Source organism: Felis catus, chromosome C1, assembly GCF_018350175.1.
Source record: "Felis catus isolate Fca126 chromosome C1, F.catus_Fca126_mat1.0, whole genome shotgun sequence".
Taxonomy (NCBI): domain Eukaryota; kingdom Metazoa; phylum Chordata; class Mammalia; order Carnivora; family Felidae; genus Felis; species Felis catus.
Genome location: NC_058375.1, coordinates 220,904,363 through 220,929,485, shown reverse-complemented (window position 1 = coordinate 220,929,485; position 25,123 = coordinate 220,904,363). Strand labels below are relative to the sequence as shown.

General features: G+C 57.2%; 2 protein-coding genes across 2 annotated transcripts in view; one reads left to right on the top strand and one right to left on the bottom strand.

The window, feature by feature from the left end:
• The window catches only part of SNED1 (sushi, nidogen and EGF like domains 1), an 89,087-nt gene that overhangs the window by 3,923 nt on the left and 60,041 nt on the right, over positions 1-25,123 (bottom strand). Inside the window, 14 exon segments of the mRNA XM_023259989.2 lie at positions 1,361-1,406; positions 2,250-2,333; positions 6,691-6,778; positions 7,287-7,403; positions 15,018-15,131; positions 16,600-16,682; positions 16,766-16,907; positions 18,064-18,345; positions 19,182-19,294; positions 21,022-21,205; positions 22,686-22,982; positions 23,399-23,512; positions 24,493-24,606; positions 24,923-25,036. Coding sequence (XP_023115757.2) covers positions 1,367-1,406; positions 2,250-2,333; positions 6,691-6,778; positions 7,287-7,403; positions 15,018-15,131; positions 16,600-16,682; positions 16,766-16,907; positions 18,064-18,345; positions 19,182-19,294; positions 21,022-21,205; positions 22,686-22,982; positions 23,399-23,512; positions 24,493-24,606; positions 24,923-25,036 — 1,886 coding nt within the window. The 3' untranslated portion in view covers positions 1,361-1,366.
• Positions 1-25,123, top strand: part of MTERF4 (mitochondrial transcription termination factor 4) — a 70,157-nt gene that overhangs the window by 9,484 nt on the left and 35,550 nt on the right. The gene's annotated exons all lie outside the window — the stretch shown is intronic.

Below are 25,123 nucleotides of genomic sequence, written 5' to 3'. Positions count from 1 at the left end.
GTCCTGGAAGCTAGTATTTGATGATCTGGGAGTTAATTGAGGGTTTCTGATTTGTTCTTATACTAATGGACTTGTTGAGTTTTAGAGAAAGGTATTATTCTTTCAGGTGACTTATTGTGATACAAAGGTTTCAGACCCAAGCTATACTTGCGGGTTCTTGTCCTGGTAGCAAATTGCTCGCGAGCCGTGGAGTGTGTGTTGCATTGTGTGTCTGTGGGGTGTGAAATGGGAGGGGAATGATGCCTTTGGGTAGACGAGCTGAATGCAGAGGCTTTTTCAGAAGTCGGCCCGGGGACGGCTGCCAAGGCCGCACTGTGCGGACCCCAGCCTCGGCTTTCCCCGCTTGGCTGGGGTGGACGCGCTTCCTGTGGTGGCGCCTCCCCTGCGAGGCTCTTTTGCTTCTGCTTGTTTGGAAAGGCTCTGAGAAACATTCCTCCTTCATCTCCTCAGTCCGTAAGACGGTATAGCCTGTGCTGAAGCTGCCTGTTCCCTGAGGTGCCTCACTTTCCTCTCAACACCAGGAGGATGGGCTCGGGAGGCTCATTTATGGAGCAGGAGGAGTGAGCTGCCCTGGGTGGGGGTGGGGGGTGTGTGCCACCTTATTCCCGGTGACGCCCAGCGTGGGACTGAGTCTGGGCTGTAGACAGGTCTTCGTGGTTCAACCCGATATGTCCCTGTTAGGAAGACTTGGACAGAGTTTATGGGTGGCGAGTAAGCCGGGTGGCGTGGAGTTTCCAGGGGAGTTTGGGAAATGCCACATCAAACAAGAATAGGGCTAGAGAGTTTCTTTCGTTCCAGGATTCCGAATGCTCGGGATTTCTGCATCCGTTGGGAATTGCCCAGTGAGGGAGTCGTCAGGACTTCCCCAAAGTTACGTGATCAAGGTCCCTCACCCCATTTTTTCTTTCAACGTATCGCCATTCATGGAGTCTGGGAGCCCTGCCTTGAACCCCTGTGCCCCTGGGTCTGCGTCTCCCCAGGCCCCTCTGACCACCCTCCCTTCCCAGCTCCCCACCTGCCACCACCCCTCACGGCAGCCCCCGTCAGTCCTGCCCCCTGCTGCTGCTGCTGCTGGGGGGCTGGGAGGGGTTTCTCCATTTGCTTGAGGTAGAGTGAGACTCGTGCTCACCCCCAGGTGCATCTCTGCCAGGTTTATGTGTATTCGGAGGCCTTGGGTATTTGTTTTTTCTCTCCCGTTGTAGCCCCCTCAGAGAGTTCTGAACCCCCTGGCCTGGGGGTTTGTAACAGGGTACAGCTGGGCCCCAAGGACATGGCAGCCCTCCCGGAGCCCGCCTGCTGGGCCAGCCCCTCCAACCTCCCAGCGGCTCCACCAGCCACCCAGCCGTGGTGGGAAACATACCTGTACCTAAGATTTCTTCAGTGTCGGACTGTTGTTACTTTGTTTCCTGAAATAGAAAAAGGCGGTTTAACAGAAAAGAAACTGTGTACCTGGAGCCCAGGCTGCCTGCTGGGGTCCCTTCTTTGGCTCAGGTATATTCCATTTTGGGGAACACTGTTAGCGAGGTGCTGATGCAGAGACGAGCATTTTAGTGTCTGTGCACCCACTTGACCGGCTGTGACTCACGGGGAGGAGAAGGAGAGTGGAAGGGACAGGCACATATTTGGCCAAGCAGGTGTCGAATTGCACACTGCGGTCTTTCCCTGACAGTCAGTAATGCAAAAGCTAAGGTGTGTGGTTACTGGTTGGTCTGTCGGAGCGACTGGGGTGAGGACTCTTCTGTTTGGAAAGCATATAATGTACTCGGGCAGTACATTATGTAATAACTCCTGTGAGTCCCTGGGGCCCTTTGGGGAAAGAACCTGGCTGTGAGTAAATAAAAAGTAGAGATTTACTATATTTGCAGTTACATATGTGCACCTGTCAGTGATGTCTCCTGCTTCCCAATTCACAGGTACTGTGTGAACCACAGGTACTGTGTGAACATGCATAACCAGAGACCCTCTAAGCACCCACCGTGTGACCCCCAGCACCCACTGTGTGGTCTCCCCCGCACGCACCATGCCTGGCTTGACCAGTCTGTGCGTGTTCAGGTGCGCACGTATGTGCACCCAGTTTCTAAGTGGAGTGTCCATACGGGGCTGGACATTTGGACAAACACACGAGACAGCCTGGCTCAGCCCACAGGACTGTGGCAGCCCACAGCGCTCTGCCCCCAGGGCCACCTTTGCCCCGTTACCCTGTGAACTATACGCAGAACACTGTGTGGGCCCCCTCCCTGAGATGGCACCTGTTCGGGGTTTTCTTGCCGCCCGTGCTTTCACAGCTCTCTTTGAAGCAGATGTCCTGGTGCACCTTGTAGACTCTCTTATACCTGTGTCATGAGAAAGTTCTGTGAGGCCAGAAGCTAGAGCAGGATGTTGCCCAGCTGCCTCACCTAGGCTTCACGGGCCCGCAGTGACTGTGCACGTGTTTGAGGGACAGGTCATTATTTTCTAAATAAAACTTTATCTCACGTGGATGTCATAAAACGTCCAGCGTAAAAGTCATATAATTAAAAAAAAAATTGACTGCCCTGAGGCATAATTTACATAAGATACAGCCATTTTAAATGTGCATTTTGAGAAATGTGGGCAAAATAATGATATTAAGGCATGAGAGGAGAAATTTCAAGCACGTGTTTTGCTGAAGCCTTGATACAGTACGACTTTTCTGTCTTAGGGGCAGTTCTTGGAGAAGTTTGAGAGCCTTGAAGATGCAGGTGCTTGTCACAGACAGTGTAGACTCCAGCCCTGCCTCCCATTTATTAACTAGTCTACTTGGAGTGTGTGTCTGGAACTTAGGCCTCAGTTTAGTGTGAAACGGGAATGATTTGTGTTACCTCTCACAGATTTGTAGACAATAATGAACAGGAAAGTGTTTGTTGTTAAAGCTCTCAAATGTCAGAGCTGTTGGAAAGGGAGATCCAGGGAGTGTGATGGGCAGACCTCCAACTCATGTTCAGTCTAGGAGAGCCCTTGGGACTTAAAGCCTTTGGTTAAGTCTCACACTTGTGGCCATCAGGGAGTGACAAGATCTGGAGTGAACCCCCCAATATGAACAACAGGAGAACTGGACAAAATGTAAGCAGCAGTTTTCAGATGTTAGAAAACATACAGTGCAAGACTGTGGTCCTTGAGACAAGGGACACATGAAATGAGCCCTGTAACCCCTGAATTCAGTCTGGAGGCATGTTTTGGACTGCACTGCAGGGTGGCGGCGGGGGGGGGTGGTTGTGCACTGCAGGGTGGTGGGGGGGGGGGAGGCGCGCGGGAGCCAAGCAGTGGTCACACTGAGTTGAGGGAACAGAGGTGAGAATTGAGGAGGTAGAGGCAGCTGTGGTCTGTGGGGCAGAGCACTGGGGAGGAGGGAGCTATGTAGAGGACGAGCTGAAGCCTGGAGAAGGGTCCCTTTGAAAATTAAGCTGTGCACACATGTGGTAGAGTCCCCTGAGGCTGGGCAGGGGGAACTACCGAGAAGCTGAACAACTGAGCTAGAGCAATCTTCTATCCATAAACTAGAAGCTCCAGAAAGACCATGGTTTAGAAGGAGGGAAAATGAACACAAATCACCCTAAAACAGCCTTCAAAAAGATCAAACTAAAATCAGCTGCCTTGTAGAACATAACTACAGGTTCTTGGAAATACACACACAAAAAACTTAGCACTCAGTAACATAAAGTTCACAATGTCCAGCATCCAACAAAAAATTACAAGACAGTCAAAGACTCATACAAAGTATCAAGAAAATGTGACCCGTGAACAGCAAACAATAATTGAATAGAAAGACACTCAGACGGGAGCGCAATGGCAGGAAGACCAGACAAGGACCATAAAACGTGTCACAGATTTACTCCCATATGTTCTGTGATCTGAAGGAAAACAGAAGCAGTGAGGATGGAGAGGAAAGACATGTGAAAAGACTGGATTGGATTTCCAGAGATGACGAAGTGAAGATTTTGCTGAGTGAGTGGGATTGATGGCAGGTGAGACCGTGCAGAAGGAGAGATCATGGAGCTCAAAGGCACAGCTGTGGAATCGATCTACAGTGAAGTAGAAGAAAGGCTGGGAATGATGAAAAGCACCTTGGGGAGCTGAAGGGACTATGTCAGTCTAGCACCTGCATGATTGGAGTCACGGGACAGGAGAGAAATGGAGGGACGGTAAGAATACCTGAAGAATAAGGGCCCGAACCCCAGAGATCCAAGAAGCCCAACAAACTCCTGAGAGCAAAACCATGTACATGAGCACGTCCAAATGCAGCACACTCAAGTTTCCCAGAGACGGTAGAAGAGAATAAGAGCAGCCATGGCGGGTGGAGGGGGGGGGGTCACGTCACACTGGGGGAGAAGAGTGAGTGCAGCCTGGGGCGCCTGGGTGGCTCAGTCTGGTAAATGTCCGACTTCGGCTCAGGTCACGATCTCCTGGTTTGTGAGTTCGAGCCCCGTGTTGGGCTCTGTGCAGACAGCCCAGAGCCTGGAGCTGCTTCAGATTCTGTCTCTGTCTCTCTCTCTTTGTTTGCCCTCTCCCACTTGAGTTCTGTCTCTCTGTCTCAAAAATAAATAAGCATTAAAAAAAAAAAATGAGTGCAGTCTTCCTGAGACCACGCAAGTCACAAGACGAGGAGGGGCCACTGTAAAGCACCAAAAGGAAAAACACAACTGTCAGCCAGGAATTCTATATTCAGCAAATACATCCTTCAAAAACGAAGGTGAAATAAACCCTTTCCAGACAAAAGCAGAGAGAGTTCATCGCCAGCAGGCCTGCACTGTAAGAGGGGCCACAGGAAGTTGTTCAGGCAAATGGTGCCCGAGGGCATCTTAGGTCTGTAGGAAGGAATACCAGGTGCTGGGGATGAACACGGAAGGGAGAACAAGAGACTTGACTCTCAACAGGTTTTAAAAAGGTAACTGTCCTTTGAGAGCCGGCACACCGAACTGTATGGTTCAGACTGTGGAAGTAAGGCGTCCGGCTACGGTCGTTGACGGCCTGAGGGGAAGTGAGCCTGCCGGACCGGGAGCCTTCCAGCATCTGAGCTCGTGTGGCAGCAGTTAAAGGTATGTTGTGCTGAGTTGAAAATGCATATTGTGGATCCCATAGGCATCGTCACCACAGAACATTCGACCGAACAAGTATTACCAGTAAACCAACCGCAGTGGTGAAAGAGAATCCTAGGAAGTAACTGGTCCAAATGTAGGCAGGAAAAGAGAGAGAAAGGAACAGCGATCAGAAAACGCACAGCAATATGGTGGGTTTAAACCCAGTCAGCCGGTCATCACGGCAACATGTAGATGGTGCAAACACCCCAGTGAAAACCAGAGGCGTCAGACTGGATGTAAAGCGAGACCCCCACGTGCTGAACACGAGACGATCACGTCCAGGCACGTGGTTAAGGTGAGAGGACGGAGAGCTGTTGACAGGTGGGTGGGCCTAGCAGGCACTGGTGTCTCTGGCTCAGTTGGAAGGTGGGGGACGCTGCAGGTTAGGGCTGCCGCTCCGCAGAACCAAACTCACACGGTCTGCGCACATGGATCCACGGGCGCCAGCGCAGCTCAGCACCCCTGTAGCTCCTGCCGTGTGCGAGGCCTGGCTTCCTGTCCATGTTCAGAGCAAACCTACCTGGCCTTCCCGCGTCCCATCCAGAGCGATCTTTAGACACGTAACCGAACGGGTCACTCCTCTGCTCGGCATCCTCAGTAGCTCCCCGTTTCCGAACACATGCTAGCGTCCTTCCAAGGGCCTCCAGAACCCTGCTGGGTTCCTGCTGGCCCACCTGACCACCACTTCCCCTGGCTGCCCTCCAGCCCCACTGGCCTTCTTGCTGGTCCTCAGACAGGCAGACATGTCCCTGGCTTAGGGCCTTTGGCGACTGATATTTTGACTTTCTGGAATGTTCTCCCCTCAGGTATCCCTCACCCCCTCCGTGTCTGTTCAATGTCGTGTTTCCACGAGGCTTCCCCTGACACCCTGTGTGATGTTGCAGCCGGCCCCTCCCCATCCCCCAACCCTGGCTCTCCTGGCCCCACCTGTTCATCTTTTCCCCAACCCTACATAACGTGCTCCTGCTGCTGGTGTCCTGTCTCCTCGAAAGTGGAAGGATCGCGAGGGCAGGACTTCGGCCAGTTCTGCTCACGGGCATGTGCCGAGTGTGTTTGTTAACCAAATACATTGTAAGTATGACCCAGAGGGCCACAGGGTGTTAGCAAGAAAGGTCCCGTGAGATGAGCCAGGCCAGCTCTCCCTCTGCAACCCATTTTACAGATGAGGAAGCCAAGGCGTGAACGTCATGACCTAATGGCAGGATGGAGACTTGCGTTCTCCTGTGCGGTTGTTTATCTTTCCTGGGGGCTCGGAGGCAGAGAGGAGGGGACGTCATTTCCTGACGTCGATGTACATGTTGCCCTGCCGTCCAGTGAGGGGGTGGGGTGATGCCACTCAAGGGTGAGGGAGAGGAAGGTCCGAGGGGTCAGGAGCCAGGGGACCAGGGTTCCCTGCACGGACTCGACAAGCTATTCAGCTGTCTGCTTCAGCTTCCTGATGTGTTACGTGGAGGGAATGGGTGCAAGCCCCTGTGTGACCTCGACCCCCAGAGCTCCTCGGGGCTTCTGAGGGTGGGTGAGCTGGGCTTTGTGAAAGCACTTCTGGAAGCCGGGAACTTTCCACAAATGTGGTGAGAGCAGGAGAGAAACTTACACGTGGTGGCAGGCTCCTCCTTCCCAGACGGGCACGGCCTTGGTCTCGGAGAAGAGCCTGGTGCAGGGCTGCGGCACCTTGGTGCAGGCTGCCGGCACGGAGGGAGAGGGCCGAGGCTTGGCACTGAGGTCGCACCCCTCCCGCAAGTGCGGGGTTGCCCTGCCCCTGGCAGCCCCAGGCTGTCGGCTCTGCCCGGCCACGGGGGTGAGCAGCTGCTGTGGAGACTTGGTCCACGCCCCCCCCCCCCACCTTCAGTCCCAGATTCTTCTTAGTGGGGGAGGCCTGTGGCTCTTCTCCCTCCTGCTACCATGTCTGGCTCTGGGGATGCTCCATGTCCCTTGCTTTCTGACTGTCCCCAGCCTCCCCCCGTTCTCTGGGCAGCACCCCTCACCCTGGTGCTTCGGAACTCACTGTGCCTCAATATCCCTACCTGGGCACCGGAGTCTGGGGCACCAAAGCTGGTCCCCCGTCCTGGCACCTGGAGGTCGGAGGTCCTTGTGGCAAGCCCACCCTGGGCCCAGGGTTCCCATCACAGTCGGCTGTGACAGGTGATTTGAGGCCTGGGTCCCCACGGGAGGGAGCGGCCCCCGACTTACCCAGCTCACAGCGTCTGCCTTTGAACCCTGGGCTGCAGTCACAGCTGTGGGTATCCACACCTGGCACGCAGGTGCCTCCGTTCTGACAGGGGTTTTCTGAACAGTTCCCAGGAGTGTCTGCGAACAAGCCATGAGCAGTTAGTTGCCGGGACCCCAGAGGAAGGGCTGCCAACATTGCCCCGTGGCTGCCTCCTGCCGTCCGCAGCGCTCCTGGGCCCTGGGGGTGGTCCGCTGTCAAGCGGTCCGAGAGCAGAGGTGGGAAGGTTGGCCTCAGTGTGCTTGTCCCTGACCCCGCACCTCCGGGGAGGGGGATGACTCTGGGGCCCGCAGTACAGAGACACTCCAGCCCCGCTCCGGCCTGCGGTCCCCGCCGCTGCCACCCTGCACTTGGAGCCCCCTCCTTGTCCTCCAGTGCCTGTCCCCAAGTCCCCAGCCAGGCCTCTGCAGGCCTCCATGCCGGTATCTTCCCCTGCATCCTCACCGCACTGCTGGCGGCTGGAGGCAGAGGGTGTCCGTGCTGCTGCCCGGGAGGGCCAGGCCCGGCTTCTTCCCTTAGACCTGTCTTTTGTTTTCTTTTTCTTTAGCTTTGTCAAGATACCTGTTTTCCTTTTTAACTTAAAAAATTGAGGAACACGAAAGAGGGAGAACTGTGCACAACCACCACTTCCAGTAGCAGAAGGCCCGTCCCCTCCGCATCTCCTCCCACGCCCCCTTCTCAAGACCTCCTCGCGGCTGGGCGCTGACCGCAGGCCTCACACCTCCCTTGGGCCCTCCTGGCCCTTGGGGGCTCTGTGCTGGCCGGTTCTCATTCCTCAGTGTATCTGCGCCACTTTTCCTCCTTCCTCCCCTGACTCTGCTCTGGGACTTGTCTTCTTGCCTTTCCCGGTGTGCTAAAGGTGAGCCGTCAGCTTTTACAAGAAAGTTTTATTGTTGAAAACTTAGAAATCTATAAAATGTCGAGCATGAAGAGCCCCATGAGCCATCGCTCAGCTTCAGGGATCTCTGGTATCTTGCCAATCTCATTTAATCTATTCCCATTTCTCACTGAAGAACTTTGAAGCAGTTCACAGAAACCATTTCACCTATAAATATAGCAGGTGTCTGATAGGTACAGATTTTTATAAATTTTTACGTCAGCACAACGCTATTTCTGCGAGATCAGCAGTAGCTCCTTAGTACTGTAAGAAATCGCAGTCCTTGTTCAGGTTTTCCCTGATCATCTTAAAAATGTCATTTCCAGCTGGTCTGATCTAATTAGGAGTCCTAAGGACACACTGCCTTAGTTTGATGTATCTCTCTTTTAATCTGTGACTTTTCGTCTTTCCCCCATCTGCATTTATTAAAGAAACCAGGTCATTTGTCCTGTAGAATCTCCCTCCTGGACTTTACTTATTGCTTTCTTGTGGCACGAACTCATCTCCGACCCCCACATTTCCTGTAAACTGATCATCAGAGAGAGGGCTTGATAGGGTTCGGTTTCAAGTGGTCTTTGCAGGACTGCTTTCCCCTTCCCCCTTCGCTACTCCAGGAGGCGTGTGATGTCTCTGTCTCCAGTTTTAGCGATGTGGGGATTGATCACTGCTTCAGCATCGGCGGCCTGATTAATCCAGGAGAAAGTTCTGATAGGCTCTGCACCTGACGGCTTGAGCGTCAGGAGATCTCGAGTCCCAGTTCCATGATCTCACTAGGGCCACATCTAATCCCAACTGTAACTCTTCTGCCTTCCTTGGCTGGAAGGCCTCCTGTGAGGACCTGCTTTCCCTTGCCCACTACCTGGTCACCCTGAACTACAGTCCACATAGGCCAGGCCAGACAGATGCTTCATTCCTGCCCTTTATTTGTACACTTGCAGAGTAAGCATTGGTCCCCAGCCAGCTCTAAAAGGGACCAGCACATGGTGCTTGCTCTCGGTGCCGTCGTCCACTCAGGGATGCTTCTGTATTTGATGGGACTCAGTCTGCAGCTGCCATGAGTCTTCGGTTATCCAGATGCCCCGGTTATCCATCCTCTGCCTGTGGGAGCCTTTCAGGTCTGTTCTTGTGCTCAGGAGATAAAACCCCAGTTGTCTTTGAAAGCTTGCTTGTTTTACAAGTGTGTCCTGGGTATATTTTGTCCATATTCTGGTTCAGTCTTGTAATCAGCCGCTTCTCCAAAGACCCCTGGTTCCTTTAATCGGAGGGTGGCGTCTAGAGCCCACAGTCTGGGCGGCCAAGGTGCTCACTGCTCCTGGGGTGTCAGTGCTTCAGGCCTTTTCAGTGGACAGAACTAGGAACTTAGATTTAAAAATAAAAGTAAACAAATTGTGAGTTTATATCAATATTTAGTTAAGAAGGGAAACACAGGGATTTTACTTCTTTGATTTTATATTATATCTGTCTACACTGCAAATCTTGGTGGCATTGACATAATTATTTTCGTTATCCCACGGTGTACGTGTAACAATTCTAAATAGTACCACTGTGTCTACTGACATTGAGATCATTGAGTACAGCTTGAAATTTCTCTCAATTCTTCTCATAATAAGAATTCTTCTTATTAAATATATCCTTCTAGGAATGAATAGTCAGCAGGCTGTTTTTAAAATCACTTGAAATGATACTTTTTTCCGGTCTGGTTATGCCATCAACATGGTAAATAGGTTTATTTATTTCAGTTTGTTTTCAGTTTTTAGGTGTTGCTTTTTCTGTGTGTCATTTGGGAAAAAAACGCTTTCTTCGTTCTAAAATAAAAACTAGAAAGATACATTCAGGGAAGTCTAGCATCCACCACCATCCCTTTGCTTCCTTGTTCTTGTTTCCTTCCTCATACAACCATTTTTGTTAGTTTTATTTCTTTTTAAGTGTAAGAAAATAGGTGTGTTCATATATCCCTTCCCCACTTTTCTACACAAAAGAGATACTGAACACACTGGTCTACACGTTACGTTTTAATAATAGCTTTATTGAGATATAATTTAAATACCATACAGTTCACCCATTGTAAGTGTGTAGTTTATTAGTTTTTAGCATATTCAGAGATAGGTGCATCCGTCACGACAGTCAATTTTAGAGTGTTTTTGTCATTTCAGAAAGAAACCCCACATCCCTTAGCTGTCATCCCCCACGCTACGCTGGTGCCCCCAGGCGGTCACCCCCTCTACTCGCCTCTCCTCGCACCCCCAGTCCCAGGCAGCCACTGACTCTGCTTTCACGGTGGAGTTCCCTATTCCGGACTTTCATGTGAGTGGAACCATATTATACAGAGTCTACTGTGACTAGCTCCTTTTACTTGTATGATGTTTTCAAGGTCTACCTATGTCGTAGCCTGTGCCAGTACTTCTTCATTCCCTTTTATGGCCGAATCGTGTTCCACTGTGTGGACCACATTCCGTGTATCCGTTCGCCAGTTGGTAGACATTGGGGTTGTTTCCATCTTTTGGGGATGGTGAATGATGTTCTTATGAGCATTCGTGCACAAGTCCCTGTGTGGGCATCTGATCTGTTTTCATTTCTCTTGGGTACATACCTAGGAGTGGTGGAATTTTCTGGGTCATATAATTCTGTTCAGCTCTTTGAGGAACTGCCAGGCTGTGTTCCCCCCAGCCCCGCCATGCTGCACCTGTCTTCCCTCAACTTGCTGCCCCTGCCTTCCCCCGACGCACTGCACCTGCCTTCCCCCCACGCGCTGCACCTGTCCTCCCCTCCCCTCCCCCCCCCCGCCCCGTGCTGCACCTGCCTTCCCCCGTCATGCTGCGCCACTCTACGTGCCCACCAGCAGTTTCTCCACATCCTCACCGGTGCTCATTGTCATCTTTTCGTTCTAGCCATCCTGCAGGTGTGAGGTGGCATCTCACTGGTTTTGACTAGCGTTTCCCTGATGCCTAATGATGCCAAACATCTTTTCATGGGCTTCTTGGCCATTTGTGTATCTTCCTTCTAGAAATAAGTGTTTAGATCCTTTTGTCTGTTTCTTACTAGGGTTATCTTTTATTCAGGCAAAGTTATTCTTTATATAGTTTGGATACAAATGCCTTTCAGGTGTATGTTTGCAGATATCGTCTCTCATTCTCTGGGCTGTCTTCTCCCTGATAACGTCCTTTGAAGCACAAAAAGCTTTATATTTTGATGAGTCCAATCTGCCTTTTTTTCTTTTGTTGCTCAGGCTGTTGGTGTCTATCTAAAGTCTTTTGCCAAATCCAAGGTCATGAAGATCTACCCCTGTGTTTTTTCCTGAGAGTTTTACAGTTTTTGCTCTTAGATTTAAGTAGTTGGTCTGTTGGGTTAATTTTGTGTATGGTGTGAAGTTGAGGTCTGACTTCATTCTTCTGCATGTGGACGTCCAGGTTTCTCAGCTCCCATGTGTCAAAAGCTGTTCTTTCCCCCATTGAATGGTCTTGGCCTCCTCGTTGAAATCAGTTGACCGCAGACGTATGGGTTTCTTTCTTGGCTTTCAGTTCTGTTCTGTTGGTTATAAGCCTGTCCTTGTGCCAGTACCACACTGACCTATTACCGTTGCTCTGTGGTAAGTTTTGACAACGGGGTGTATGGGTCTTTCTGCTTTTTAAAGATAGCGTTTGTTATTCCGGGTCCCTTCCAATTCCATATGGAATTTAGACTCTATACACCATGTCCATAGATATTTTATGGCAAGCTTACGGAACATGGCAGTGCGCAGGCCCGTGCGGAGCCCGTGAGCCTCTGCCAGCTACCCTCACCCTTTGTGATCGGGACACCAGGCTGCAGAGACTGACTGATGTTCGCTCCACTCTTGGGCAGCTGAGGCCCTAAGCCTGCAGTTCATGCAGCAGTGGGATTTTCACCAGGGCACTGCCCACTGTAGCCTCATCTTGTGAAGTCAGCCCACTGAATCCCGAGTTTATTGTGACCTACACACCCTTTAACAGAGGTGGCTGTTTTGAACGGGGTGGGGAATGGGTATGGCTGTACTCCGGGGTGGTGGCCGTGGGAGGCTCCTACGTGATGATAAGTCACAGAGTAAAGAGGTGTAAGTTCTGCCCTTGCTGCTGTCACCCGAGGATGGAGACTGCCTGCCTGTCTCTGGTATGCAGGGGATAAAACCGGGAGAACCCCCAAATCCTGCTGGGGTGAGAATTTGGAGGAAACAGGAAGAATTTGACTAGCCTCCGTGGCCACTCCAGACCTCTGTAGGGGCAGGTTAGGATCTTGGGGATCCTCCTCCTCTCCATGAACTTTCCCTGGGAGCTCAAAGGTGCACCCCTAACCCGGAGAGCTGCCTGGTGAGGAAACACCAATCAAGAGTGTTAATTGTAGTCTTTGGGTGTCTAGGGCTCTCTGGGGATCCTCCTTGCCTTGAGAAAGAAAAGTCTAAGAGCTTCCGGAGAAAATGAGCAGATATCCTACAAGGAAACAGGAATAAGATTGACACCCGTTGACAGCAGTGCTGGACAGATGACAGGGGACTAATGTTTGAAGAACTGAAAGGTAGACAACCTTTGAACCTCGAATTTTATACCCACTCAAATTGTCTTTCAAATGTGACAGCTACTAAGAGCATTTTCAGGCATGTAGGGCCAAATCCCAAGTGCTTTGTGGGACTCCACAAGATGGTTATAAACTTAAAAAAAATTTTTTTTAATGTTTATTTATTTTGGAGAGAGAGAGAGACAGAGACAGAGCACGAGCAGGGGAGGGGCAGAGAGAGAGAGGGAGACACAGAAACTGAAGCAGGCTCCAGGCCCTGAGCTTTCAGCACAAAGCCCGACACGGGGCTCGAACCCACAAACCATGAGATCATGACCTGAGCCCAAGTCTGGCGCTCAACCTACTGAGCCACCCAAGTGCCCCTGGTTATAAACTTTTATAGAAAGACAGAAGACCAAGAACAGCCAACACTGAAGGTCGGAGTGAGTGGGTGGGCCCTGAGGGATAGCATGCCTTACCAAAGATAGCGCCATTAAAATCGTGGTGTTGGCTTCAGGAAGGCAAAACAGTGGAACAGAGCGGCGGACCCAGAGCCTTTGGTCAAGACCAATGAAAAGACGCTTGACCGTACCCGCATTCAAGACACAAATCCAGATCCCAAGGGGTGTGCCCTATCCCCATTCCACTGGCAGAATCTGGAAACCCTGCCAGATCGGTTTTAGAGAGACTGGCTTAACCACACTCTTTCTTGATCATAGCTGGAGGGAGTATGAACTCACGTCCCCACTCAGAAAACAGGTTCGCACTCTTGAGTGACTTGGGCTTTCACACATCCCAAGCCCAGCATTTCTAACTCTTGCCCTTGTGCCAGGGGATACATGTAGGAACTTGGTAGTGATGCTGCCAGTGACAGCCCACCACGACCCAGGTGCCCTCTGGGCAAAGAGTGGACAAGGCTGCGGCGAATTCACTCGTGCGTGAATGAGCTGTGGCCACGAACGACAGCTCTGACCGACCTTACTGACGGTCCGGGAGGATGTGCACGGCAGACACCTTGTACCTAAAAAACCTCAGCTGTTGAGGCAAACGTGGGTATGTGTGAGGCCCGCTCCCCACCGCCCACCCTGCAGCAGAGCAAAGGGACTTAACACGGAGTCCAGGGCCATGGTTGGCTGGCAGTACAACAGCGAGATACAGGTTACCGTTCGTGTTCTAGTTCACGGGTCGGGTTCCACATCTAAAGGTCACTCGTTATCTTAGCAAAAGGTAACTTATTAAACTAAATAAAAGGGGCTGTCATGGTCCCCAAATAGGTGTAACAGGAACCAAAAGCCACAATTAACTTTGCACACCTCGGGGATGTGAATGATTTTTTTTCCTGCTGATCACCCGAAACCTCCTTTTGCCCCTCCCCCGCCTGCCCGCATGGCTCTCCTTAGCAAACACTGCAGACTGCAGTGACGTCCGGGGCCAGCTTGAACCCCCGCCTTGAGAAGGAGCGGTCATTCACGTCTCCCTGGTTCCAGAGTTTTATGAAACGCAGCGTCTCATATTGAAAAGGGCTAACACAGACCCTCTGATGACACGGGTGCTTATGTCACTTACAAAACAACAGCAACATAATTTTTACTTTACTCTGCACCCACCTCAACTAATGGGGTCACGCAGACCACCCTCTCGGGGCTCCTCGGACTGAGGGCAACTCCAGGCACACACACCCTCTGGCGCAGATGCCCTTGATGTGTGCGAGTGTCCTTGGGTCACCCGGGGCAGGCCTGCAGGCGAGACGCGCCCTCGGAGGCGGCATCTCGGGCACTTGGCTCACCGTTCCCGCCTTCCTCGGGGTCCGGTTGGTGGGAGGGCCCAGCCTGGGCCTGTGGTGTGACTTGGGAGAAAGGGCCGCTGGGTCCTGCAGGAACGGTCCCCAGAGGGACCCAGCCCCAGGGGTTAGAGCGAGGAGGAAAGGTGGGGCCGGGGTCTGAGTTTGGGTGACGGACGTGTGTCTCGGAGCTGTCCCGGCTGCCCCTCCGGGACTTCTGCACCCTGCTCAGCACGGTCCTCTGGAGAAGCAAGGGCTGTGCTTTCTGCTGGTGGGGGAAGGGGCTGTCCCTCCAGGGCAGGCCTGGGTCGTTTGGGTGAGTGTGCTCCCAGCCTGTTCTCTGTACACAGAGATGTGGGCGCCGCGGCCCGTGTGGTGAGCTTCGCCCACCCTTTCCGGGCCGGGGTGTTTGGCTGCTCCTTGGGCAGCTCTGTGTCTCCCGCTTCTTCCCTGTGGGCGGCCCCCTCCTCACCTCCAGCCCTAAGGCCCCCTAAGGTGGTCCGCTCTGAAAGTCCACTCCTGCTGACTTACTTTCCGTGTCCTTGTCGCTGCTGCGTTCAGGGAGCTGGAGGGCCAGGCCGACCTGCTCAGGCGCCTGCTTGGGGGCCTCCTCCGTGTTCTCGAGCTGCGCCAGAGCCGTGGGTTCTAGGAGAAACGAGAACGCCCCGGCGTGCTGACCACACAGCCTGCTGCCTCGTGCCCAGGATTGTTCTTGGGTGTCCTTGAGCTGCTTCTCTCCCTCAGGGTGCAGGGATGGCCGTGGTGAGCGCTCGGTGCCCACTTCCCTGCTGCCCCCTCCCCGACTTGGGCAGAGTCCCACGGGCCCCTGCGCTCCCTCCAGCAGGAGAGCTTTCCTCCCCGTCCTGCTGAACCTCACAGCTGCTTTGGTGAAGGTCACCGGTGGCCTGAGGCTGGGCCGAATGTCCTATCCAACCCGGTGGCCCCATCCCTCCAGGTGGCTGATGCTGTGCTGTCCTCCCTGTGGTCAAATTCTGCTCTCTTCTCTCTCCACCCCTGCTTCTGGAGGGCTGTGGTGCCTTCTCCACCCCCATCCACCTTCAGGTGGACCTGGTACTTGGCCGCCCCTGTGTGCAAGTCTGCTTTTCTGAGGGGTCTCTGCCTGTGTGCTTAATGGCTTTAGGAGGGTGTCCAGACGCAGCCCAGCCTGCGCAGCTGCCCAGACACCTGCCCGGGCCCTTCCTGCTCCTGGTCGCTGTGTGCGGCGAGCCGTTCGGCTGCTCCTCTGCTGGCCGCCAGGGCTGCGACACCATCTGCTTATCACTCTCCCTTTTGTTCCCTGGCCCAGGAATGTCTGTATTGGTTGAAAATCCTCTGCTAGGGAATCCGTGAGGACGGGCCCTGGTTTACAGCGTCCTGAGGGCCTTCGGGGCAGGGCAGCCAGTGGGCGTGTGGCTCCTGGCCTGCTGTGCCACGGTCTCGGGGAGGACCTGTTGCAGACAGATTCCTGGCCACCTGCTCCTGCTGAAGCACGTGAGAAGGGGCCAGGCCATCGGGGCCCATCGCCCATGCCCTGTGCTGCTGGGGCCCTACAGAGAGGCCTGCCGGCCTGCCACGGGTGATCCCACCCATCCGGGCCGAGCAGGATCTGAACCCAAGGCTCTGCCTGGAACACGGGACACGATCTCTTACTGTGGCGGAGAGGTGCAGTCCGCTGACTGATGTGCCTGCCGTCACCTGGCTCCTCGTTAAAAGACTCCAGCTGCACAGCTCTGGGTGGGGCCCTGCACTTCTAGAAGCCCCCAGGCGAGGCTGGTGTGCTGGGAGCAGCAACGAGTTAGATGGCGTCACCCTCTCCTGCTTAGTGTCGCGAGCCACGCGGGGACTCCTGAAGCAAGGCCAGCTTCTGTGCCTCAGACCGACTTGTGCCCCCGAGCCCTGCCAGCAACCTGCACTTCAGCTCCGGGTCAGGAAGGCTCCTGTGAGCCTGTGCAGGTGTGAGGGCCTGGCCTTGCGCCAGGTCCCTGCTGAAGGTGGCGTCAGGTGTCCGGGTTGGGGGTTGGGTGGGGAGGGTTGTCCTTAAGCTCTCAGGGTGCTGGGGACAAGGGCCGGATGAGGTGGCAGTGAGGCTACAGGGGCTGGCTGAGGCACTCACGTGATCTCACGGTGACCGATTTGCCAGGCGAGCCAGTAAACTTGGCACTCACTCGCCCTCTGCCGTCCACAAGCTCCGAGAACCTGCCAAGGGAGTCACCAAGCGTCACCACTGTGGGGCTTGTGGCTGGGCCGCGCGCTCCGGGTGGGGACGGCTGAGGCTGCACCTGGGGGCCGGGGTCTGAGCTTCGGGGGCGTCACGGTCACTGAGCAGGTGCTCCGGCAGGCGCACGGGGGGCGGTCTGTTTCTGAGCACCCGCGGATGGAGTCCCTCCCTGTGCCAGCGTCTGTCAGCGCCGTCCCTTGGGGCTGCAGGTGGGTGGGAGGAGCGGGTGGCTGCACAAGGCCTGACCCTCCCGGCCCCTCGGAGGGGCAGGACTGAAGAGGGGCGTGTGCATGCCCGAGATCTCGCGGCAGGCTCACGGCTTTCCGAGAAGCCCTGGGCCCTGTCCGTGCCCACCCCCCCCCCCCACCCGCTTCCCATCCCAGGGCTCGCGGGGCAAGCTGTCCTGGCCCACCTTGGGCCCAGGCTCTCACTCTGCAGGGCACGGCCAGCCACTCAGACCTGACGGGACACCTCAGCGAGGCCCCCCACCCTGCACACGCCCAGAGCGGGAGGACCAGGCTCCTCCGTGGGTCCTTGTCGCCTGACTGTGCCCTTCAGCCCTCCCTTGGGCAGGTGCATGCAGCCGTGCTGGGTCTGAACCTCTCGGAGCAAGTGTCCACCTCCTGCGTGGTGCCCGCGTGTCTGCTCTCTGGGGCTCTGTTCTGCCTCAGCCACTGTCCACCCCCCTGTTCTTTCTTCTCCCTTCGTTGCCCTCACTGCAGCACCTGTCCGGAAGTACGGTCTTCCTACAGCTCGAGAACGTGAGCAGGGTTGTGAGGGACCTGGGTGACCCTGCGGGCCCCGTCCTCCACGTGGCCTCTCTGAGACTCTGCGTTCCTGAGCTCTTCCCACCGTCCATCTGTCTGGGCCTCCCCTAGGCTCCCCTTCCTGTGGCCATCCTGGGCCTCTCTCTCTCCCATGCTTCTGTCCATCGGCTCCTCATGGGTGAGGCCTGGCTACACGGCCACGCCCCGGGGACAAGGTGAGGAGCAAGATGCTTGTGTCTCCAAATTCCTAGTGTACTGACCTTGTGCCAGCCGCACACAAGTCCTTCCTCCCCCACCGATTTTCACGCCCCCAGTTCTCCTGCGTTAACACAGTCCTGTTTTGAGGTTGTCTGTCTGATGTCCGTGGGTCAGTTGTGGTCTGTGCTGGGAGAGGGTCCTGGGGCTGAGCCGTCTCCTGGGCCAGGACGCCACTCCCCAGGGATGGCAGCCCAGGCCGCTGCCCTGCCGGTGGCCCACAGGGAGCACCAGGGGCCAGGCTGCACTCACCATGGCCCCATGGGTCCTGAGCAGACCACGGGGCCTTGTGTGTGTGGCCGTGCCCTCCCCCCAGCCCTGGTAGGGCTGCACTCACAGGTGATGATGTAGAGGTGAGCAGGCTCGCTGTGCAGTTGGTCGCCCTCTGCGCTCTGCACGGCTGTCACCGAGAGCTGGTACCGCCGCCCTGGCAGCAGGTCCCTCACCGTGTAGGACGTCAGCCTTCCGTTGGGAACGTAGCGGCTTTTGGTGCTCTGGCTGGTGGTCACGTTGATGACGTATGCCTCCAGCAAGGTACTTGGAGTGGGGGTGTCCCAGACCACGTGGGCAGAGGTGGCCGTGACTCTGGCGGCAGTCAGGTTTGCTGGTGGCAGGGGCCCTGATAGGCACAGAGCAGGGGAGGGAGGTGACGGGGGCCGGCGGGGTCTCCTGCCACCGCCACGTTTACAGATCTGACGTGGATTGCCGAAGCCTCGTGCGAAGCCAAGTCTGGTCATTACGGACAACCTTATGGTCCTGAAGGATGGTGTGGAGGGGTGTCTGTAGCAGCATGTCCTCCTGCCCGAGATGCACCCCAGAATGCTGCCTGGTGCACCCACGGAGGCCCCCATGCCTGCGCAGCCTGTCAGCGTGTCCTCCTTTTGATCCCCTAAGCCTGGCCATATGCACCTTCTCCTGGGACACATAAGAGGGGCTGGGCTAGATAGGGAATGGTCCAGGGTCCCAGCTTCAGGGTCAGTGCCAGGACTTGAGCCTGTGATCATCCTTGCCCCACGGGCCATCCGTATGCCTCCCCGCTGGGCACGGCCCCGCCCAGACCTTCCGTCCTCACCACGCATCCCCCGTGTTCACTGGTCCCCTTGTGCGTGGACCGCATGGCACTCTAGCCCCCTCCCACACGTTGGGCTGGGAGGGCTGGTGAGGGCCAGGTCTCCTGCCCATGAGACACCATGGAGATCAGGAGAGGACAGCGTGCGCATTCACCGGTGTGCCCCCCTGGCCTTTGGCTTGTGACTCCCATCCGGTAGGAGCCCAGGAGCATCCGGGTGCCGGGTGAATGCGCAAGCAGGGGGCTTCCTGGGAAGGCCGCCTTCCCTGGCACTGGAGGGGAAGAGACCTCTGGGGCACCAGGGCCACTTTGGTAGGACTGGGGCTGGAGGGAGGTGATGGCTGGCAAAGTTCCCTTAAGAGCTGAGCTCATGCCACTGTACTCACGCGTCCACACGTGCAGCGGGGCCGAGGCCAGACTCTCGGTGGGAGGCTCCTGTCCCCCGAGCCCACTGAGGGCAGTCACGTGGATGGTGTATCTCCTTCCCGGCAGCAGGGCCCTGCGGGAGGGGGGGGAGGGGGAGAGACTCCATTACAGACTGTGACTCCTCCCACACAGGTGGGGGAAGAGGTGTGAGTGGTCCTGCAGGTGGCCCGGGGGGCCTCCACAAGGACCAGATTTGTGGGCTGAGACCTGTGTGCTCCTCAGGTGGGAGCTCCTCCCTGGTCTGTCTGTCTAGAACAGGGCAAGGGTCGAGAAGAGCCCACGCCTGCCTGAGGCGGCTGTAGTGCCCAGGCTGGTGTTCAGACAGGAGAGGCCAGAAAAGGGAGGGCCCTTGGAGGTCATTGTGCAGAAAGGGTTGACGAGCAGGCCCCGCTGCCCTCCTCGGGAACGCCCGCCCGCCAGGTGGCCCGCGACTGGAACTCATGGATGAGAGGACCTCGCTGCCCCCTGACGTCTGTGCGGTCTGTGCGGCGTGGTTCGAGCTGAGCACCCGCTTCCGCCCGGGCATCCGGAATCTACGCCAGGCCCGGGGGGCCCCGTGCCCAGCCCCCGATTAAAACCCCGGGCGCTGCGTCTCTCACAGGCACCTGGTGGTGTCCTGTGTGAGTGCACAGGGAGGGCCCCCCGGAGCTCAGGCCTGCTCCCCCGACTTCTCCCTTCCTGCGCGCCCTACCATTTCTGTGTTGTGAATCCCAGCTGGGAGCGTGGCCTGTGCTGAGTCTGGGGGGGGTGCCCAGTGACTCACTGAGCTGGGTGGTCTTGGGGACCCTGACTCACCAAGTGCCCACCCGGGGCCCCACGTGTGTTTTTGTGACACTGTTCTTCGGAAGTGGGCAGGATGTACATCAAGAAAGGTCACAGCAACACTTAAGAGACAAAGAGAGCAGAGTCTTGTCTCCAGCACAGCAGGCATAGAAAATACGGTGTTGGAAAGTCCGCAAACTAGAAGCAACACAGCTCGGTGGTGCAGAGGGGACTGAGCGCTGTGCCTGGCTCTCCTGCCCCGACCCCTGCAGCGCCTGCCTTCCGGACAGCCCTCCCCATGGCCGTGGCCTGTGGCTGCTCTGGGCAGGATGCTGCTGATCTGACGACGTGGCCCGCTGCTGTCGGGTGTGGGCAGTTAGGTGGGCCTGTCCTCTACCAGAGCTGTGTGCACGCTGCAGGCACAGGGACCCCAGGCCGCGGCCAGTTAGTCTTCCTTCCCACCCTCCTGTCTTCCAGCACCATCCCCAGCAGGTCTCGGAAGCCCCTCTGGCTGGTGAAGGCCCACGGGGCCGCTGGGGGCTGAGGCCGTGGAGTGTGAGCCTTCGCTGTGGGCTGTCCGAGCACACTCTGGTCCTCAGCCGCTCGGAGCTAGTTTGTAATTCCGTTTGCATCTGATTTGTAATCATTCAGCATAAGATGGTGCTGTGCCCAGTTTAAGGTTTGACCATATTATTTAAACAGCATAAAAATGTAAAGCAACCGCAGGGGTGCCCTGCGTCTCCCTTTCAGAGGGGCCTGTGTGACTCAGGCCGTGCTACCCTCCAGGCGGCCCAGTCTCCCTCCTTATCTGTGCGGGAGGCAGCACCTCCCAGAGTTTTGGAGAGTCTCTGCAGCCCCGTGATGAGGCAGGGCGGGCAGGTGCCTGGGGGACCTGGGGCGGGGGGGAGCGCACACACACACATCCCTGCTTCTCACGGCAGGCTGGGCAGCTGGGGAATGGCAGGGTAAGGACACAGAGGGAGAGAGGAGGAAACTCTGGGGCCCCGAGGGAAGGGAAGGCCGGCCCTGTGCTCTCACCCGAACGTGAACTTGTCCACGCTCTTGTCCATATCGGTGGACTGGTCCTCCTGGGCCTCCGGATGCCGGATGGACACACGAACGCCGCTGACCGTTGCGTGACGGATCCTGTGCAGAGCCCACCGCACTGAGATGGTGCTGGCTGTCACGTTGGTGACCTCAAGGCCCTCAACGGGGCGGGGTCCTGGGGGGCAATGGGCCCCTCAGCTGATGCTGGCACCTCCTCGTCTCCAGGGGAGGGCAGGGGCTTGAGACAATGAGACAAGGCTCAGGAAGTGTGCTGGGGGTCACAGAGGTGGCCCAAGTGAGGTGCGGGCCCACCTGGGCTTGCTGAGTGCACCCCTTGGCCACAGTGGGACTAGGGGAAGTCAGGCCCCGGACTCCAGCCTGGGGTGGGCGGTGCAGTCAGCTCCACCGGAGGCCTGCAGTCTTGCCTATTTAGACACGTTTGGACATGCACGGACCCTGGGAATCCCCTTCCCCTGTGTCTGTCTGATTTGGTCACACTGACAGTGAACGTTTGGGTGACGCTTGGGCCAGCGGGCATAGAAGCTGGGAAAGCTCTGGGCTGCCGCAGGGAAGGGTCTGGGTTCAGCACGGGAGCTGGGAGGGGAGCCCTTGGCTCCCTGGGCAGGTGCGGTGCCCGGTCTGGCGGGCAGTGCTGGCTCTGCCCACCGTGATCTCCTGGGGAGACCCCACTCTGATGGGGGAGGGGGAGGGTGCCACTTCTTCCTGAAGCCAAGCTCAGGCTGAGCCCACTCCACCCCGCAAGCTCGCTCGGCCTACCTGCTGCCCAAGTTCGCTGTAGGTGCCTCTTGGCTGTGCTTTCCCACGACACACCTGTCCTGAGTTTCTTATCTCATCTCTCACCTGGCCCTCAATGTCCTCAGGGTTAGTGTCTGGCTCGGGCTGGCAGGTGATGTTAGGGCACCCTCCCTTCTCCCGCTAAGTTCCTCTCCATGCCTCTGAGCGTCCTCACCTCCCTCCTTACCCAGCCAGAGTCCCCACTGGTGGGCCATGGCTGTCTGGCCTCACGGTGCTCCTGTGGCTGGCCCCGCCCACCTGCTTTGACCTGTGCCAGCACCTGGTGTGGCGGGCACGGAGCCCCTTGTGTGCTGGCCACACTCTGAACCCCTACTGGCTGCCCTCACGGCCCCTCAGTGCTGCCCAAGGGACCATTGCCTGATCCATACTCCTCCCTCCAGCCTCCAGCACCCCCTTCCAAAGTCCCCAGGGTCCCCTGGCCCCTGCCCACCATTGGCTCCTCCCCCGTAGAGCCCAGAAACAGGCAAGCCAGTTAAGGCCCCGAGGTCTCCCTCGGCTAGGTTTCCAGCTACTCTGCAACAGCACTAGAGGCACCCTCTCTGCCCCACCCCTCTTCTCTAGACCCGCCACCAGCAGACTCCCTCCCCGGCCCCTCCGAGCTGCCGTCTCCCCCCTCAGCATGTTGGGGTGGCCTCCTGGACGCCCCAACATGCGCTGGCTCGTCACAGGTGCCTTCTCAGGGAGACCCCCACTTCTCCCCTAGCCTCACTTCTAAGCCATCGGCTCTTATCTCTGTTAGCCACTGCCCAGGGAACAGGTTAAGGTCCCCGTGGTGCCTCGGGGTGCCTGGCCAGTGTGCCTCTCCAGGTGGCAGCAGGCACGTCCAGGCGGGCACTCACGTGTGCGGGTGAGGAGCAGCACCGGCCTGCTGATGTCATTCTTGTTGTTGGCGTTGCGCTTGACGGAGAACACGGAGATGTTGTAGGCTCTGCCGGCTGCCAGGGCCCGGAGCTGGTGCGAGGAGCGGCTCCGGTCCACGAAATCTGTGCGGCGGTAGGCACCGTCCGAGGAAGCGTAGGTGACCGCGTAGCCGTCAAGCATCTGCCTGGCGGCCTGACCTTCGGGCGGACGCCAGGAGATGGACACCCCACTCTCCTCCACTCGCTCCACCTTGAGGGCCGTTGGCGGGAAGAGATCTTCAGGGTTTCGGTGGAGAACAAGGGAAGGGGGTGGTCAGCTGTCGGCCACGGAAGCCCTGGCCCCCAGTCAGATATCTCACCTGGTGGCTCTTGGGCCTGCTACCCTGGGGGGTGGAGTGGGGCAGCTGCCGGGGGTGGGGAGCCAGCTCCTGTCGCCTGCGATGGACCTCTTCTCTCAGCCTCTGGCCAGTGCCTCCCAGGTCTCAGGTGCGTGCGCACCTGCGACTGCATTTATGCCTCCCGGAGTATTTTTATAACCCTCCCTGCTTCTTGGGCAGAGCCTGGGTAAGCAGCTGCCTAGACACTCTGCTCTGGGGGGCCGCTCAGCACTGTGGCCTGTCCCCGGGGGCGCCTGTGCCCTCTGAGGGGTGAGGGAGGCCCCGCCCCCCACACTGGTGCCTCTGCCACCTCACCTTTGGCGCAATCCTTGCCCGTGTAGCCCACTTTGCAGGTGCAGCTGTGGGACCCGTTGCTGGCCAGGCAGTAGCCGCGGCCCCCACAGGGGCTGGAGAAGCAGGGGTCGCTCACTGGGAGAGGGGAAAGTATTGGTGAACACTGGGGTTTTAGCAGCTCCGCCAGCGGGACCCTTGTCCTTCCTGGGTGGGTGTGTTTGTGGGGTGGAGGTGGCTGGTACCATCACAGGCAGGGATTTAGGAAGTGAAGGAGGGGACATTGTCTGACGGGGATTGCAGGGCTTGCCGGAGGTCCCACTGAGGGGCTGGGCAAGTGTGTCTTTCCTCCTGAGCCGGGCTGTCCCACTGCTGCTCCAAGCCAAGGTGGGCTGGCAGGCGGTGACTCGGGGGCGAGCGCGGTGCTGGCCCCTCCTGGGGGGGCAGCTGGCAGCCGGGCATCCAAGGGCCCCAGCCCTCTGCAGCCTCCCTCTGCGCCAGGGCTGCGGGCACCGAGCGGACCTGGGCTTCCCAGGCCAGGGCCAGGGTCAGCAGGTTCCCAGTGGAGCCTCAGGAAACAATGGCAAACAACCAACGTGTCCCCTTATCACCGTCACAGCCACTAACCTTGCTCTTCCCGGTGTGCCCCCGCCCACCCCAAGCCTGCGCGGTGAGATCCCCTGGCCGCAAACGGTCCCGCCATGCTTCCGCCCGGGCCCCCTCCCCACCGCCGCCCTGCAGTGCGTGGATGGCACACCTCATCCCCAGCACAGCCCTCGCTGCCCTGCAGCATGCACCCTACACAGTGCGGTGCCGCCGGCCGGGCCTGGCTTGGGGCCTAGAACAGGATAGGCCAGGATGTGCCCCCAGGACACACCCATCCCAGGAGGAGAGCTGAGGTCAGCAAGTTGGGATTATATCGAAGAGGCGGCTCCAGACAGTGGCAAGTCCTATGAAGGGGGAAAAGGTGGGGAGCGTCTCCAGCCGTAAGGAGCCGTGAGGACTCTGGGGCTGTGGTGAGCTCCGCCCGTCCAGGCTGGACAAGGGGCCAGCCCGAGTCTCCCGGGGGGAGCTGGGGCCGCTGGAGAGGGAGCAGGGACTTGCCCCCACCTCCCTACCTGTCTCGCAGTGGTAGCCGAAGAAGCCCTCTGGGCAGACGCACAGGTAGGCCCCGCCACCGTTCTCACACCGGCCTCCGTGCTGGCAGGGGCTGGAGTCGCAGGCATCCACCTCTGGAGAATACCCAGAGAGTCGGCCAGAGCCGCAAGGGGGTGTCTGGGGGAGGGAGGAGAGGACAGCGGGAAGAAGGGAAGGGGAACCGAGGAGAGATGCCAGGTGGGCGGGCTGGGCAAACCCCCCTCAGCCCTGGGGTCCCTCCCACCAGGGGGCCTGTCCAGCTGGGCCATGGGCCCCAGCCCCTTCCCTCTGCCCTCTCAGCGGTCCAGGGTCTAGGCTTGTTGAAAACAGGTTTGCCCGGGGTGTCCGGGGCATCGCGATCATGGGTGAGGGCCCAGCCGCTCAGGGGACCCACCCAAGCGCAGCCCCTACCTGTCTCGCAGTGGACTCCAGTGAAGCCTGCGGGGCACTGGCAGACAAAGGCCCCCGGGAGGTCCCTGCAGGAGCCTCCATTTCTGCAAGGCTGCATTTGGCACTCATCTGTCTCTGCAGAGACAGGGGCACTTGTCTGTCTCTGCAGAGACAGAATAAGAGGCTGCGTGGCCCTACATGGGCCCTGCACGGGATGACACA